At 33.5% G+C, this 16,735-nt stretch overlaps 2 protein-coding genes across 3 annotated transcripts in view; one reads left to right on the top strand and one right to left on the bottom strand.

Moving 5' to 3' along the window:
* The first annotated feature begins 2,628 nt into the window (after positions 1-2,628).
* The window catches only part of LOC130641950 (ETS-related transcription factor Elf-5-like), a 32,835-nt gene continuing 18,728 nt past the window's right edge, over positions 2,629-16,735 (top strand). The window contains exon 1 of one of the 2 annotated variants that reach the window (XM_057448980.1): positions 2,629-2,759. Coding sequence is in view for 1 of the 2 variants with exons in the window: in XM_057448979.1 (XP_057304962.1) it covers positions 10,818-10,826 (9 nt within the window). In the remaining variant the exon portion in view is untranslated. Of the gene's footprint in view, positions 2,760-10,802; positions 10,827-16,735 lie in introns of those variants that run through there. The other variant, XM_057448979.1, reaches the window with a different exon arrangement.
* On the bottom strand, positions 12,453-16,618 carry LOC130641949 (zinc metalloproteinase nas-6-like). Its single transcript, XM_057448978.1, has 8 exons — positions 16,475-16,618; positions 14,685-14,811; positions 14,290-14,399; positions 13,979-14,050; positions 13,678-13,747; positions 13,291-13,451; positions 12,885-12,914; positions 12,453-12,633 (listed from the first exon to the last, which is right to left on the bottom strand). Exons 1-8 carry the CDS (start codon positions 16,545-16,547, stop codon positions 12,506-12,508), a joined length of 771 nt encoding a protein of 256 aa, XP_057304961.1. The 5' UTR covers positions 16,548-16,618; the 3' UTR covers positions 12,453-12,505.

The following is a 16,735-nucleotide window of genomic DNA, read 5'->3' as shown; positions in this document are numbered from 1 at the left end:
ACCTTCTTTTTTGTTTTTTCTAACATACTTACTGACAATATAGTATGGTACACGAAGCTTATCGCTGTCATTAGGCCATGGAAAAGATATCTCAAGGAAGATATAGAAATATACACGAATCATTGAAAAAGCCCAAAAATATCAACTTTTAAAAAGCAGACACCAGGAAGCGGATTTTCAGTAACGGCGTTTGCTAATTAGAGAAGCTATTGTATTTCCCTTTAGCCTAGTTGACAAGGAACTTTTTTACAAGGAAGCAAGCAACTCTCATTTCGATAAGAAATTACAAGATTACATTCTAACAATATAACTTCCTCAGGATATTGGTGATAAGCCAAATTAGAAGGAAGCGGAAAATAATTGAGATTTCTGTTTTAAAGCTGGCGAAGGCTCGATATGAATGTTATTATGATCAAATATGGTAATGGGATGACGACCATGGCAATTACATTACATGTTTCTCGCAGCATACACCAGCAAACTCATGGTGAGGCTCACTGGTTTCATCCGTCCCTTTTTTTAGGTGGGATTTAACTTTGAACATTTTGCAACGATATAGTTTTGTGGATTTTGCCGTATTTAAATCAATTTGCCAAGATCCGCGAAATTAAATCTGACAAAACAGTTATTTGATAGTCATCGTCTAAATGAAACTTTAGACCCATATTTTCTAAAAAACTTCATAAATTTTATTTATACTAGTCGTTAGCCCGTGGAAAATCAATGGGTTCGCCCGTCCTTTTTATACCGCATTGCGTGCTTCTCGCTATTGCGCAGCTAAGCTACCATTTTGCGTGACGGACGGACGGACGGACGTATACGCGCATTATAATATAGACTAGTCGTTACCCGTGGAAAAATTCACGGGTTCGCCCGTCCTTTATATTTACCCGTCGCAACAAAGTGGATAAAAATATATCGCATTCGATATTCGTGTTTCCGTAACATCATTTTCTAACTCAGAGGGGGTCCGCGCAGAGACAGACAGACGACGGCTATTATTATAGAGATTAGTCGGTGGCCAGTGGAAAAATCCACGAGTTCGCCCGTTCTTTTTATACTGCATTGCATGTGTTTCGCTACTTTTGGTACCATGTCGCGTCACAGACTGATAGACAGACGGACAGAAGACAGACAGACGTATAGGGGTATTATAATATAGTTTATAATATAGATGACATTTTTATTTATTCTTTTCCCATTTGCAAAATTACTTATTTTTTAACTTTAGAAAAAGTCTTTCATACAGAAAAAAAATCTTTGAGTTATTTAAAGTTAATTCGTATTTAAATCTGTAACTATGATGACACTTTTGTGAGGATTTTTGCAGCAATTGTCGTGAAACATTTTTTGTCGTTTAATGTTATTCCGCATATGTTCCCAATACATTTGTGGTTATTGTATCAAAGTTGAGGAGCAGTTGTAAAAAGTTCTTTTTTGCTAAATCCGCAAAGATTCGCAAATTCACACAGTTTAAACGTCACGAAATTAAGCACCCCTAATGAAGCTTTAAATTATCTGTATAGCATAAATTGGGCAAATGTCCATCGTTTTGCAGGATAGCTTCAAGTCTTTAAAACATTGCTATCGATGTGAATTATCTCAATATAAAAATTACATATACGTCTATATTGCTTGCACAATTTTCCTCACATGGCATTGATGGAACTACGTCAGCAGTAAAGACACTTGCTAAAAATTTCCGTACTCTGCACAGACATCATTACTTCCAATTAAGAAGGGAATTCCCTAACGCTCGATTGCACTGGACAACTATTTAGAGGTGTTTAACCACACGACTGCACTGGACAAATATTTAGAGGTATTTAACCACACGATTGCACTGGACAAGTATTTAGAGGTGTTTAATCACTCGATCGCAGTGGACAAGTTTTTGGAGGTGTTTAATCACACGATTGCACTGGACAAGTATTTAGAGGTATTTAACCACACGATTGCACTGGACAAGTACTTAGAGGTATTTAACCACAGGATTGCACTGGACAACTATTTAGAGGTGTTTAACCACACGATTGCACTGGACAAGTATTTAGAGGTATTTAACCACAGGATTGCACTGGACATGTAATCAGAGGTGTTTAATCACTCGATTGCACCGGGCGAGCATTTTGATATATTTAACAACTGGATCGCACCAGGCGAGTATTTAGAAATATTTAGCCACTCGACGAGTATTTAGAGGTATGTAACCACTCGATCGCACCAGATAAGTATTTGAAGATATTTAACCATTTAATCGCATCGGATAAGTATTCAGAAATATTTAACCACTTGATCGAACCGGACGAGTATTTAGAGATATTTAACAACTGGATCGCACAGGGCGAGTATTTAACCACTCGATCCTACCGGACGAGTATTTAGAGGTATTTAACCTCAATCGCAACACACGAGTAATTAGAAATATTTAACCACTCGATCACACAACTCGCGGGGTTTAATCGATCAATTCGTTAATCAAAGAGTGAAAGTAATATTTTTATTTCACCAATTACCAAGTTTACTGCAGTAGCTTTGTACTTGAATTTTTATTATTCTATGTCTTATACCAAATAGGCTAAACGATTTGAAGAGAGGCAAATTTCTTGATCACTTTAATTTCATAGGCCTGTTAATGCTCGCCATCTTCTGACATGACAATGAAATAAATGTCCACCTCTGATATACTGGAAGCCGCTGTGTGAACCCTGCCAATAGGCGATTGAAGGCGATCGAAGTGTGCATTCGGCAAAATAAAGGTAGGGGTATACTTTATTTTTTACAACATCTAAAATACGTTCACAATATTATGTTTTGACTTCATTTCTTTTTCTTTTCCTATAAACTTTTTATTAAGATCAGAAACCAGATTCATAACTAAATTTGCACGATTGATAAGATACATTGAAATACTTTAATTAAATTTCGTCACATATAAGTTTTTAAGAATATATTTGTTTGGACTAATCGCATATTACTACTTTCGGCTAAAACTTTAATTCTTGTAATTAGTTTCTGGTTCGTTTTTGATAGATTTCTAGGTCAACAGTGCTTGGAAATCGATCCAACACAAAAGTAAATGCCGTTGCGATGTTTTGACTTACGATAACCCCTTCATAGTTTTTTCACGTGGATAATTAGGTTTATTTAATCTAAAAGGAAGCACACTTGAAGGAATGTTTTTTCATATGCTGATATTTGGCCGTGTTTCATTGTTATTCTGAAGTGTTTGTTTTTCTATTGTATACAAAAATGAAGAAAAGTGTTTTAAAATTTAACGTGAACAAAAACACGCAAATGTCATGCGGCGAGATGCAGCGCCAGAGGGATCTGCATTTTCAATGTGAATTATGGTTTAGATTAGAAGCTACCTGATCAAGGAAGCGTTCTTCTGAATTTGTGACTGTATTTGCGTAATAAAAATTTAAATTCGTAGTCAGTAAAATTAACTCGACGCCGTATCAAGCAGATTGGATATAATTTTTCACCAACAAATACAAGGAAGCGAATATCATTCTCACTCTAGTGAACAATACAACTTCCGTTGGCTGCACAATAACATCAGAAGGAAGCGAATTTCGGTTTCAGATTTTTGTTTTTAAGTTAATAAAAGTTGAAATATATTTTTTAATAAAATATCCTATTAAAAAACGAATTAATTGTTCATTGACGAACATACTGTGATGTCATCCGTTTGTTACTACTGCTGACAATTTATTGTTAAGGAATCTGTGTATTTTTACAATAGCGAGTAAGATATATAAACAGACAGAGTAATTTTCTACTTTAAATGGATAAAAGGAAAATCTAATTGTTTTTTAGAAAATAAATAACTTTCACAATGACCTTGTCTCTTCACTGGACTTTGGTGTCACCAACCAGTCTTAAGATCGATTGATTAACTAAGACAAATGTAACTGAAGCTTCATTAGAAAAATGTTTGGTTTGTTAAGGACACATGTTAAACAGGGTTAAAATTTTAAAAACAAATGATATTTCCGGCAAGTAAATTACAGTGTCACACCCTTTTCTAAGCTGGTGCAAATCATGCTCCTCCCCAGAGCTTTTTGAGATACACCTTTCGAGGTTTATTTCAAAGAGGGCTGAGAAGGAGAATGCATGCAATCATAATGCAGTGGCTTATTAATTTTAAAAATGTTTATGATAAAATCATCTTAGATAAACACAAAAATACCAGTCTCTTTGCAACTATCACCATTCACAGACGAAAAAAACACTATATTATTGCCCATTCTTATCAATAGCAAATTTTTATCGATCATTGTATTGTAGTATTAGCTAGTGCGATGGAGAAAAAGATTTGTTTCAGAAGAAGATTCTTTGTAAGGCATTGTCCACTGGATGTCAGATGTTCTTTATTTTCTAAGAAGAAAGTGACTTCCTTTTGGAAAACAATTGCTTCCTCTTAGCTTGTTTATAAAGGGCAAATTACACGCGGAAGTCTTACGAGTTTCAGTTCGATTTCTTTATCTTGTAAAGAATAGAGGAAATAAATAGGAAAGATTTAATTTTCAAAAGCTTCGTTATCGTAAGGTTGTGCAAGATTTCGGGACTATTTGGTTTTTCATACAATGTACAGCAACCCTCAATGCAGATGTCATCTTACAAAAGGCTTTCAACCATTTTTATCCCTGGTGAGTATTTTAGTTTTTGTCGAAATGTTTTTATGATTCGAATTGACACAAAATTTGGTTTTGAATTCGGATCATTTGCAAATAACGACTGAGGTATTGTTCATTTCAAACGAAATGCCTTTTTTTAGAGGGTTTGTCATTAAACTTTCCTCTGTACGGGATTATAGACTGATTTATAGTACAGTTATAGCGCGTGTTTGTTATAAAAACTTAAGAAGTTCACCTTCTCTCCCTTCCTTCATATCAGTGACCATAACAACGACCGTTTTTACATTGAAAGTCAAAAACCGTTGATGTTTTTGCTACTTTTTCGCGTTTTAGAAATTCCATGCTGGATTCAATTGTACTTTATTATATTGCCAATTTAGTTTTTGTTATGTTTTTAGGTTTTTGCATACTTCTGTCAGTAAAAGTTTAAAATAACAATAAAAAAAGCGCACAATATGACTTTTATAAAAAAAAATTGGAGGTAGTGAGTACAGATATATATAGCCTCTTACAAGGATTGAATTTAACACTTCTAGACTTGATTATGCGCAGTTGTTGATGTTTGCAGCTAATCCTTTTTTAGGTAGATTGAAATTTTTGCCCTTCCTTTTGCCGGCATCAACATTCCTAATCTTGCCCTAAATGCTTCATTTAAGTAGAATATCTACTGTTGTTTTGTAATAATTCTTCTCCAAGATTGTAAAAATGTTCTAAGATGGTTCCGACTAGATGAGTATAAACAGGTACTGAAGTAAAAAAGAGTCTAGATGCCTGAAGCAAGAAAAGTATTAGAATGCAACAATCCTGGCTGAATAACATTTTTGGACAAAAATATATGGATAATTAAGATTATTTTGGTTATTTTTGTTAAATTATACACCATTAACCAGCTAGTATTCTTCACTCAGTAGTTTCCACAACTTTCACTCCTTTTAGATATATAGGTTAAATAAGCAACATTGTTAACTTATCCACGCTCTAACAAGTGTGTAACTGCCACAAAAGCATCAAAATTTAGAAAAAGTTGCAACAAGCCATCTCTGTTGCTACTTAGAAATTCTGGTACATAACCTGTCAATAACAAATCATCATTTCACAAAATTTACCTGTTTCGTATTTATATAGAAAGTTACGTTAATGAATAACATAACTCTATAAAAATAAAATTTCCAATAAGGCTTTCTTAGTCGCTGCTCCTAGCATTCAGTATCTAACATGCGCTATATAGTTTTCTTCTTGCTGCGTATTTTAGCAGCCTTAGAAGATGAGACAAGTCAATTTCAAACCATTTTTTCATTAACCAGTGATGCGCGCTAATTTTTAAACGCTGGTAGCCTCGGCTAATTTTTAATCCTCACCGAAGTTTCGCAAAATGCTTTTCCAGCAATTTGTGCTTTAAGTTATTTAATACTTAATATTTTAATTACTTGTTACTTATAAAAGTCTTATTATTGAATTAAAAGCTTGAGTATCTTAATAGACATATTCATAAAAAAAACTGCGCTAATTTGCTAATCTCTTTATGCCTTAAAGCATTTAATTACTTCTAGCCGTAAGTAAAAATGCTTTTGATAAAAGAAAACCAGTAGCTCTTAACGCAAGATAAAACGTACAGTGTTAGAGAAATGATATAATAGCGATTTTACCCTTTTTACTTTGTTGCTGATGTGTATTTATCTTGTCCCATGTCTTCCTTCTCATTTCTTTCACCCTGCTTAACATGGCGGCTAAAGTACTCAAAGGTTCTTGGTAATCTTTCTTAAGTTTTTAAGCTGCAGTAACGATTCTATTTATTAGTGTTCTTACCTTGTAGAACCTTTATTTAAGCTTACATTTACTCTTCAATGGTCTTTTGAATGGGATTTTTTTTTGATCGTGATGGTTTCTTAAGGCAGATTTCCATTTCCAAGTTTTTTGACGGGAACGGGAAAATGATTACGTGAGCATGCGCAGTTCACTTTTTTTGCTTTCCCACGTGAAAATTTTCCTGTCCTTTCTGTCCCGGGAAAAAGTTGAATCGAATCCAACTTTTTTCCGAGAGCTGGCAGGATAGGAAGATCCTGTTATTTTTGCAAACTCAGAAAAACATTCGATTCAAGATGGCGTTGCAGTACGAGTACGAAGATGATAATTTCATAGATAATTACAACTCAACCTTCGTTCAAGAAAGCGAACAATAGTAGCGTGGTATTTCCCAATAGTGATTTAATAGTAATACCAGTCAAATCCAGGATGCAACCAGTGTAAATGTGTTGAAAGAATCGAAAGAAAAATGAAGAAAAAAATTGGGAAGTCGAACTAATCAAGAAAGTGAGAAACTATCCCGATCCTAAAAAGTTGCCAGACTCATATTTTTTTATTATATATTTTTTTATATTTATTTCTTTCCTTTTTTAAGTAACAACAATAATAAATACAAAGTTCTTCGGCTCAACTTTTGAAGAAAAGCTGCCATATTTGTTTCGTTTTTTAATTTTTTCCCTTGCGTTTTTGTTTCATTTGAAGTTAATTTTTTTCCGTTCCCGTCTGTTTATTTTCCGTTCCCGTTCCCGTCAAAAGACTTCGAAGTGGAAATCCGCCTCTACAGTAAGAAAATCCTATTTCATGATGGGACTTCTTAGTTAAGAGAGGAGATTTTGAACTTCGTAACGATAACGATTCCTTCTTATTATGTTCGTCTCTGATAAAATCGACGCTCTGTGAAACAATGACATGCAGTAAACCTGCTAAAGTTAATTTTGGATTTTTGTCACTTGATTAAATTAATACTTCGTTGCCAAATAAAAGGCTGTTAAAGTGTAAGCACATATATAACCCGAGATCTACAAAGTTCTCTGAAACTCCCATAAAACGCAAAATGATTTTCTCTTCACGCGTAAAATGTTTTCTCACGTATGATTTATGTTGATTAGGTTTACACAAACGAATCGTTATACAAGACCTGCGATAGACTACAGATGCTGTCGTTTGGTGACAGTCTTATGCCAGGCTTGTTTAATTCACTACCTTCAGTAATATACGTCAGTGGTTTCATTAGAAAATTGAAAAACTGTGTCTGAAACCTTAAGATTAAAATCTAAACTGCCTTACATTAAATGGCAATTGATTAAAGAGTAAACAAAGAGTAACAAGTAAACAAACAAAATTAGATCAAAATATACAGGAAATTAAAACAAGGCTTGTGAAACTAGCGCTCGTCAGAATAATCACGATTCACTCTAGTTAAGATAACACCATTTATAGCTTCCCTTATTTGGTTAGGTTTAGCCGTCCTGGTGAAACTTAAGATTGCTTATAATATTAAGACAGGATTTTACTTCGCAAATTGCAAAACCTAGGAATCTCCCTGTATTGTAATCCTTGTAATCCCCTGTATTGTAATCAAAATATTTACTTGTTTTATCTGCCAAACGATTTGCTTTTCCAGGTAGGTCTATATATTAATATCGATAGAATAATCTAAACCGATTTTGAAAATACGTTCAGCTATTTCTTGTAGCTGGGATTTTGCACTACTTGATTTTGTTATTTTAGTAGCTCCGAAATTGTTTGATTTCCTATTAATAATTTTTCCTTTTAATATGATTTTAAATGTTTCTGATGTAAACAGAATTAAAATACAGAATAAAAATAAATGACTCCACTCACTAAATTTAATTCTCGAACAGCGTCAAGTCTTGAAGAGATTACGCAGGCTCTTTTTTTCGGTTGAACAAAGTGATTAAGAAAATAATCCTAAAAATCAACTTGTTGATTACATTGAGTTGTTGATTACAACAACGAGGAGTTTTTTTGTGATGTTGTTTTGATTTTACAGAACGAATTAAAAGCCGAGTTTTTTTTAATTCGATAGTTACATTACATTAACTTGCAATCTTTTTGCGCCCCAATCAAGCACAAATATACAGCAGCGTGTCATAAGGACGAAAGAACGCCCATTTGATTTTACACTGTTTTGGACGCTTTAAAGGGCGGGGTAATTGTATTTTTATACTTGCTCAGGAATATATGCCTCACAATATTAGTATTATTTTTTTTTTGATGAAAAACCACTGTGATAAATTTATAAGGAAATATGGTCATGTTGGCGCTCCATAGAATATGTCTATGACAATGGTTTAATTCAACCGCAACCTTTCAGCCTTCTTCAAAAGTAGTTAACTATTGCTGCAATCAATTAATTGCAATATTTCCAGTTTTACTGACTTGACCACATGGCCAAAAATAAAATGACGCTTTTATTTTACACACTACTTGTATATCAATTCTCAAGTTGTGTGTGTCTCTAATAGGAAAAGGGAATGTGTTTTTTTTTAAAAATTATCTTGTTTATTGTATGTTTTGCGTCTTAATTTTTAAATTTTATTATACAAAAGTCACTGGTATTTAACTTTTATTGTCCCATTAAAGCACATGGAACAATCTGCTGTCTATTTTATTCACTAATTTTTGAGTAAAAGTAAAGAGCATTGAAGTTATCAGCTAGTCATAATGAGTATGTACCAACAGCTTCCTCTCCAGGGCTCTTTTTCTATTTCTGACAATTTCGGCTCGCCGTCCGAGATTATCTAAAAAAGAGGAAAATAGCTCCCGGAACGAAGTTAGTGTGACAAGTCACTAAATACAATACTACATTACTGAAAATGATAAATAAGTGAATCACTTAATTTGAGACGATTTCTTTGTATCAATTTGAATTATTGAACTGAAGGAAGTTGATGAAGCAAGCGTTTTTATTAGCTTATATTCATATCAGGGTTGATGCTGAAAACAATTTTAAGATACGTATAGACGTAGGCTAGCTGTATTTCCTTTGTGCAACTAAATGTCGACTTTGTTGCAAACATTATTCCTCCCACCATTTAAGAATCCTTGCTTTCTTCTAATCTAGGTTTGTTCTTATCTGACTCTTTGCGTATTAATTGCTATCTCTGAACTGTGGGCAAATAGCATTGTCTCAAAAGCTCTCTATTGAATACAGCTCTGTGATGGTTCAAACTTGTGTCACGATAGCCAAAAGAAGGAAACAGTACATATGATTGGTTAGCTGGTACACCAGCTCCTTTTGTGCATTATTCGCTGATATCTCGTTGTTACATGTTAGCCTTTGTGGTATATCGCAAGGAGGTAGTATCCTTGCTTAGTCTACAGCCAATTCTGGGAAGATATTATCAGATTAATAACACAGGACAATTGCCCGAGAAGCAAGAGGTTCCACTCAATTAACGTTTAGTCCAACTCAATTAGCTATCATCTTTGCAACACTTTTAGGTTCACCAGTATTCTATTCTTCCATATGTGACGTTGCCCCTTTGGAACTAAACTGTTGATGAAGCCTTAAATTAATTGTGCTGCACCTTTCACTCCTAATAATTTTATTATGAAGCCTTCATTGCATGAGAATCATTGAGATGACAAAGAAAAACATATGATAAAAATTTTTAATAATAAGCTAGATTTTCTTAGTTCCTGAGACACAATATTTTTCCCCACAAAATCAGCAACAAAGGATTAACTAAAGACTTTAAACTTGACACATAGCTCCGTTGGCATTTTATTCTAAGTTTAAATTCTCATTAATCAGGCAAATCTACGTTATGCAATGATTGTTTTTAAGCGAACTGTTCAAAAAAGTTCAAGAGTGTGAACTTTTACAATTTTGATTCAATTCATAGGTCCAAAATTTTGATCCTGTGGTCCACAAGGCTATTGCAGCACGCGTTAGAAATAAATTAAGACATTCGCCTTGCAATAAAACTTACCATAACAGTTTAAAGCATTCATTTCTGTCTATTTAAAGCGAGGTTCTCTTTCTGGAAGGTTTAACATATTTGCTGTAATGAAATAGTATGTTAGGCAGAAAAATGTTTGGTACAACAAAATATGGCTTACAAAGCGTCAAGCCAGGCCCTTGAATGATTAAAAATTTGCATCACATGACATACTTTGCGAACAATAGGGTCATTCCCATTCTTGAAAAACCAGTAATTAAATCAAATCCATGATCATACTATGATCTGAAAGTGGCGGATAAGATCTTTCGTGCCGAGATTCTAAATTTGTTTTGAGGAAGTTTAACTTCTAATTGATATAAATAGGATGGATTGAGAGATGTAAATCACAGTTCATTTTATGTTAAAAAGGTAAAGCAAAGCTGCTGGTCAGTGCACTATAATGGAACCGGTAAGAAGCATATCTCGTAATACTTCTATGTTCTTTTCTGCTAATATAAATAACTAATTCTAAAACTCGTTTCACGAAGTGATATTCAATTTTGTGTTACATGCAACAAAAAAGGTTGCGTCCTGCGAGATAAAAAATGGACGAGAAACAGTATTTATAATTATCTGAAATAAGATATGTTTGATATAAGTAATGTAGTTTTGCAATACTTCTTTACAATAATAGTCATATCTTTTCCGTTTGTGTGTCAAAAGCCAGCAATACTAAGGACCCACAAATAGTGACGTCCGAAATGCGTACCACATTTTAACCAGTGGTAAGTTCCACAAGCGTAATGAGCTAAAGTTTTAATGTTTCTTTAAAACTATTAGAGTTTGTATTTTCTTATAATTTTATTGCATTACTAAATTAAAGAATACACAAGGAAAAGGCTATCCCATGTATAAGTCTCTATCAGGTAATTCGCGGTTACAGGAAAACTTCATATCGTAGCGTATTTCATAAAGCCAGCGAGTCAACTACCTAACCAGCGCCTTTGTTAGAATTAATTTTATTAAACCCTTTACAGAAAAATTTAATATCTTTGTACAACCGCACGAGGAGTTTTGCAATCCGCGTTTCTTTTATGTTCTCACGATAGGCATACCCATATAATCGATAGTATAAATTGCATAATTGCAAATAATGCTGGCAAGAAATAAATAAGAAGTAAAAAAGAAGCCAAAAAACGACCTTCATTGATCTGCTTGTTCTATATCAGCTTTAAATATATTATTTTTGCTATTTCGTTAACTCCTTGTCCTTTATTTGTACTCACTGCTATTATATATTTACGCTCTGTTTTAGCACCAAATTTTCAAAACACAACGGATTTAACCTCGTGAATGTAAACTCTGCTTTGAATGAATGTGGTGTTAAAATTGCACCCGAAGTTCTTTCAAATCTCTACTTTCAGTACATCCTCAACCGTTATCTTGTACTTAATTATCGTCTCACTCAATAACCTAATTAAAATACAATTGAAACTTTTTCTTTCACTGTTCTTTTAATTTCTTTAATTATTATTCTGTTCATTTGAATATTCTAATACCTAATTGTTGTTGTCAGAGAAGTCAATAATTGGGAATGTAACGTACATGTTTTTGCCTACATGTACATAGAGTAAAAAAACAACAAGAACAACAGAGGTGTATATAGATTAGACCTGTCGTTATCTTTAAAAAAAAAAAGGAAAGGCAAATATTATTGTTTTAGTGTAGAAAAATAACAAAGGCTATATTTTTTTTATCCTTTTTCCTCTAACCCTTGCAGATGCTATGTTTATCACATATACCACGCATTGATAACGCGCATTGTCTTATAATTTAGGGAAAAGGTATCGCATGACGACGCATTAATACACCTCCGAGTTTAGAAAAGTGCTCATTGTTTTCGTTTCATAATCTCTCCATGGGCTCGACCATTTCTATGAGGAGAAATTACAGACTCATTTTTTAGAGAAAGTGTATAATCACTTGTTTTATTTTTTTTACTAAATTCGATTAAGCGTAATGTTATTAACCCACTCTGTTATTACACCCACATACTTTTAACATTGTAACCCATTCGGAAGGCAAAGAAAAATAATTCTTTCGTAATAAGATTTTTTTTCATAAGAATTCTGATAACTAATTACAAAGTTAGGTGCAAATTCCACATGTTTTTCTGCATTGTTCATCAACCCATTTGCGCAATGCGTCTGTCTTTGGACGCGAGCAATAATCTTTATATCTCGCACACTGATCTTGGTAATCGATGCAGGATGGCACTTTAAGAAAAAATAGAAAATATTGAAGAAAAAGAATATTGAAGAATTATGCAGATAAAGAAAATGATAATATAAATATGAAGTACAGATCAACTTTGCGGTATGCTTTTGGATATTAATTAAAACAGGGACTTTATATTAATTTTTGGAGATTCTTTGTTGTAGAAAACATTTAATTCGCAGAAAATAATTATGAAGCATGTTTAGGTAAAATAAGAAAAAGAGACACAAAAATAAAAGATTATGCTTACTTGTTGGACCACCTGTGACAGGATTGTTCCCTAGAAATAAAATAAAACGTTATAAGAATAAAAAAATAATATATAATAGCTAAAATAACAAAAACAAATAAACATTTCCGAGACAACATTAACTAAATTTATTCAGATGTATGTTAGAGCATGCAGGTGGAAAAACCTCCATGGTTAAAAAAAAAAAAAAAAATAAAAATAAATAATACCAATTGATTGGAGAACTCTGTCAGAGCTATAAATCATCTCATAAAAAATAATAATAATCTATATTATAATGCCCGTATACGTGTGTCCGTCCGTCCGTCTGTCTGTCACGCAAAATGGTAGCTTAGCTGCGACGGGCGAACCCGTGGATTTTTCCACAGGCTAACAAATAGTAATAATAAAACTCCAAAAAATCTACCATTGCATTTGTACAGCAATCTGATCTGCTTAATATCAAGTGCGCTCAATCCAACATTCGAGCGATCATCATTTAATAGATGTTGTAATTTCGGGTCCTTTGTTTTTATCGTAAATCTATTTCTAGAGGTGAAAGAACTTTGTGAGTAGTGCATGATGGATCTAAATAAAGAGTTGAAAATACCATCAAAAAGTAACCATGGTGGACATTGCACCAAATATTTTGCAGGTGAAAGAAATCTGCTTTTGAAGCTGGTAACAAATATAAAACTAAAAAAGGGTAATAAATAACTCATTTTTACCAAATCAGCTCCTTCCCCAGTGTATCGGAAGTGGAATAAGTTGTAAACAAGTGACACCCTCATGTAAAGACAATTTGCTTTCCTACCTTAAATCGTAATCTACTCCAAGACTGTCGATTTTATCACGCCCGTATTTTCTAAAATTGTTTCGTGCACCTAAAATATTTCAAGAAACCTGCCAACAGAAGGGATAACATATTTATATAAGGAATATAGTTTCACTAATGAGTAATTTCTTGTTCCTTAAAATTAGAAACCGCATAAGCGAAAGGCTTATTTCGCGATGTTTTGGCCTTGTAACAGTTTCTATTACCGAAATCTGACCAAATTATGCTTAAATAGAATTATTTATTTTTAACACTTCAACAGTTAACAAAACATTTTTACTTTGAGGAACATTTTCCCAAACGATAGTGATGTAATTATCTCTATCTGGTCGACTTTGTTCATGCCAGAAACCTAAATATACAAGTCATATCTCAAAAGCACTTATATTTATATGGATATAAATATTATGGCCAATGTGTAGCTAATCACCTTGTTTTTCAATCATTTTTTTTTTATCGCAAGGCTGCGTTAATTTAGTGAAAAAAAATCTTTTTAGTGAAGAATTTTTATCTCAAAAAATGTCCCTTCACACCACATTCTTTTGGTTTCCCGTTATAAGCGAAATATTTTTAATAACTGCTTCAACATACCCAGGGCATGCATAACCTCGTGAACTATAACATCTCTTTTGTAACAGCCTCGATTTGGATCTAACGACACCTTTCGAACTCCACCGTTTGGTCCAATATGAGAGGAACACCTAGAGAAACAGTGAATTATATAGGTCTTTCTTGATTTGAAAAAAGTGGGAAAGATGTATTTGATGCCTGGTAATGTTGCTTTTGTGGGCAAGCCGAAAATAGCTAGGCTACGAATTGCACTAAGGGCTTCTATTCAGTGCATTTATGCATTCAGGACAGGTAACACATTGTGAAAGTCACTAAAACGGAGAAAATCATATAACATTTCTAGACTATTATCAAAACTATTATCTACTTATTATATATAACAATGACTGAAATGTGTTAAAATTACATTCACTCACCCGAACCCTTTGTGGAAGTAGATATATTGATGATGGTAGGGTTGTCTTTTGATGAATCTTATACATGTATGTTCCTTGTAATGCTGAACAGCTTGGCGAAACCCTTCTTGGATTTTAGCGTTAGCTTCTATTGTAGAGAATAAATAAAAAATACTGCGTAATGGTTTTGCTTTACAGAGAAAAGGTTTTTATTGACTAGAAAAGAAATAAAAGCATCGTTCATAAGACCTTTGTTTTAAATAACAAGATATAATGCTGTTTAAAAATTTGATTAAAGGTTTAAATTTTTTTTTCTTGCCCACCTATAAGACTATGAGAAATTTGTCCCAAATTTCAACTTTCTAGATTGTCTAAAAGCACAGCAGTCATTATTAGAATAATCTACGGATTCGCCTGCCCATTATTTACCGCATTTCGTGAGTGCTACTGCAGTAAGATTCTGCGCAGAGACACGCACACGACGGCTATTATTATGAAGACTAGCCGTTAAACCGTGGAAAAATCCACGCGGCCGCCCGTCCTTTATATATCGCATTTCGTGTTTCTGTAAAAGGACGCGCCTTTTGTGGATACACAGACAGACGAACGCTATTATTTAAGAGATGGCAATTTGAAATTGCTTCAAAGAAGACCAAAATTTATCAATAAATTGTAACAAACTGCAAAGTAGACTTTTCCTGTTCGAGTTTTTTGTTATTACTATATCTTTCTTTGGAAAGGTTCGACCCCTCATTGACTGGTTAGTCTATCAATTTCAGATCAAATATGTATTTTTAATTATGGAACAAAAACACATTGAAAGAAGCGTCGGACAACAGTCTCACAGCAGTCGCATAATTTTTTTTTTAAAACCCACGACAGTTGCACAGTTAAAGTGTTGTACTACTAGCATGGAGTTTATTGGAAACCATTAAATGTTATGTATTCTTTAGTTAATTCTATTATCCTTACTTAAAACAAGTTCTCATAATAAGGTAAGTTGGAACACGTTCATGATAATGCAGTTTTACGTAAGACAAAAACTTGTTGTTTTAGAAACATGAATTTGGTAATGTTTTGAGGAAAAAAAGAAAGAGACTACCACAGAAAGCGGATGTTTACAAAAATCTTTTTGCTACATGAAAAATGATGCGGTCTGCAGCATTCTTTCAAATTAAATATTTAATTTGATCTACAAGATGACTTTATTCAAAAAGTAGAACCAACACCTATATAACTTAAAACGCTGAAACCTTCTTTTACGTTTTATACAGACTGAATTATCTAGAATAGAATTGGAATGAAATCACAATTATTTTGTTTTTCTATGGGTTTTCTTGGCACTAAAACATGTTTGGTTTCTGCTCTCTCATCTGTCCCTTGTAATCGCGAAAGTGTTAAACAGAAGCGGAAAACTTTAGAATCGAAACAGGAATTGTGGGGCATTGTGGGTCACGTTTACAGCGCAAATGATCCACCAATTAAAAGTTAAAGGACAGCATCTTTTGGCATATGTACTCGATCTGCTCTGGAGTAAATCCACAGGAAATGAGAAAAACAAACTTGTAAGTATGAACGAAATTAGGACACTCTGTTTAATAATACCTGTCTTCCGTTAGTCTCAAAATGGTACCGCGGTAGCGAGACACACGAAATGCGGTATAAAGGACGGGTGAAACCGTGGATTTATTCACGGAATGCCAACTAGTTTAGATAAGTCGGCATCACATGACAAAATCATCTGTCCGAGTTTAAACATAGCTTAGAGAATAAAATTTAGAACTGATTTACAAAGATGAGAAAGTACGTACCTTCATTCGGTAAAATAGCTTGTGTTAATAAAAACAGCGAAAAACAAGCCACCAAGAACCAATGAAAATACATCCTGCTGTCTATCTCAGACTTCTGCTTCTACAATTACTTCATGTTTACAAGGAGTAACAAATTTAAAGCAAAAATAGCTGACAATCTGATCAAATTTTAGGTTTTTTTAATTCAATAATGCAAGGTATCCTTTGAAAAGAAATAAGTATTTTTATTTGACAAGCTGCATTTAATGTCTGCTTTTAAAG

This window comes from Hydractinia symbiolongicarpus, chromosome 4 (genome assembly GCF_029227915.1).
Source record: "Hydractinia symbiolongicarpus strain clone_291-10 chromosome 4, HSymV2.1, whole genome shotgun sequence".
Lineage (NCBI taxonomy): Eukaryota > Metazoa > Cnidaria > Hydrozoa > Anthoathecata > Hydractiniidae > Hydractinia > Hydractinia symbiolongicarpus.
This window is presented reverse-complemented; position numbering and strand designations above follow the sequence as displayed.

Excerpts from the sequence above, each read along its gene's own strand:
- LOC130641949 (XM_057448978.1), bottom strand. The coding sequence starts at position 16,547 with ATGTATTTTCATTGGTTCTTGGTGGCTTGTTTTTCGCTGTTTTTATTA. Across the intron at positions 12,915-13,290 it reads ATTGCTGTACAAATGCAATG|GGAACAATCCTGTCACAGGT; the intron begins GTAGATTTTTTG and ends TTTTATTTCTAG. Across the intron at positions 12,634-12,884 it reads TGTCACAGGTGGTCCAACAA|TGCCATCCTGCATCGATTAC; the intron begins GTAAGCATAATC and ends TTTTTCTTAAAG.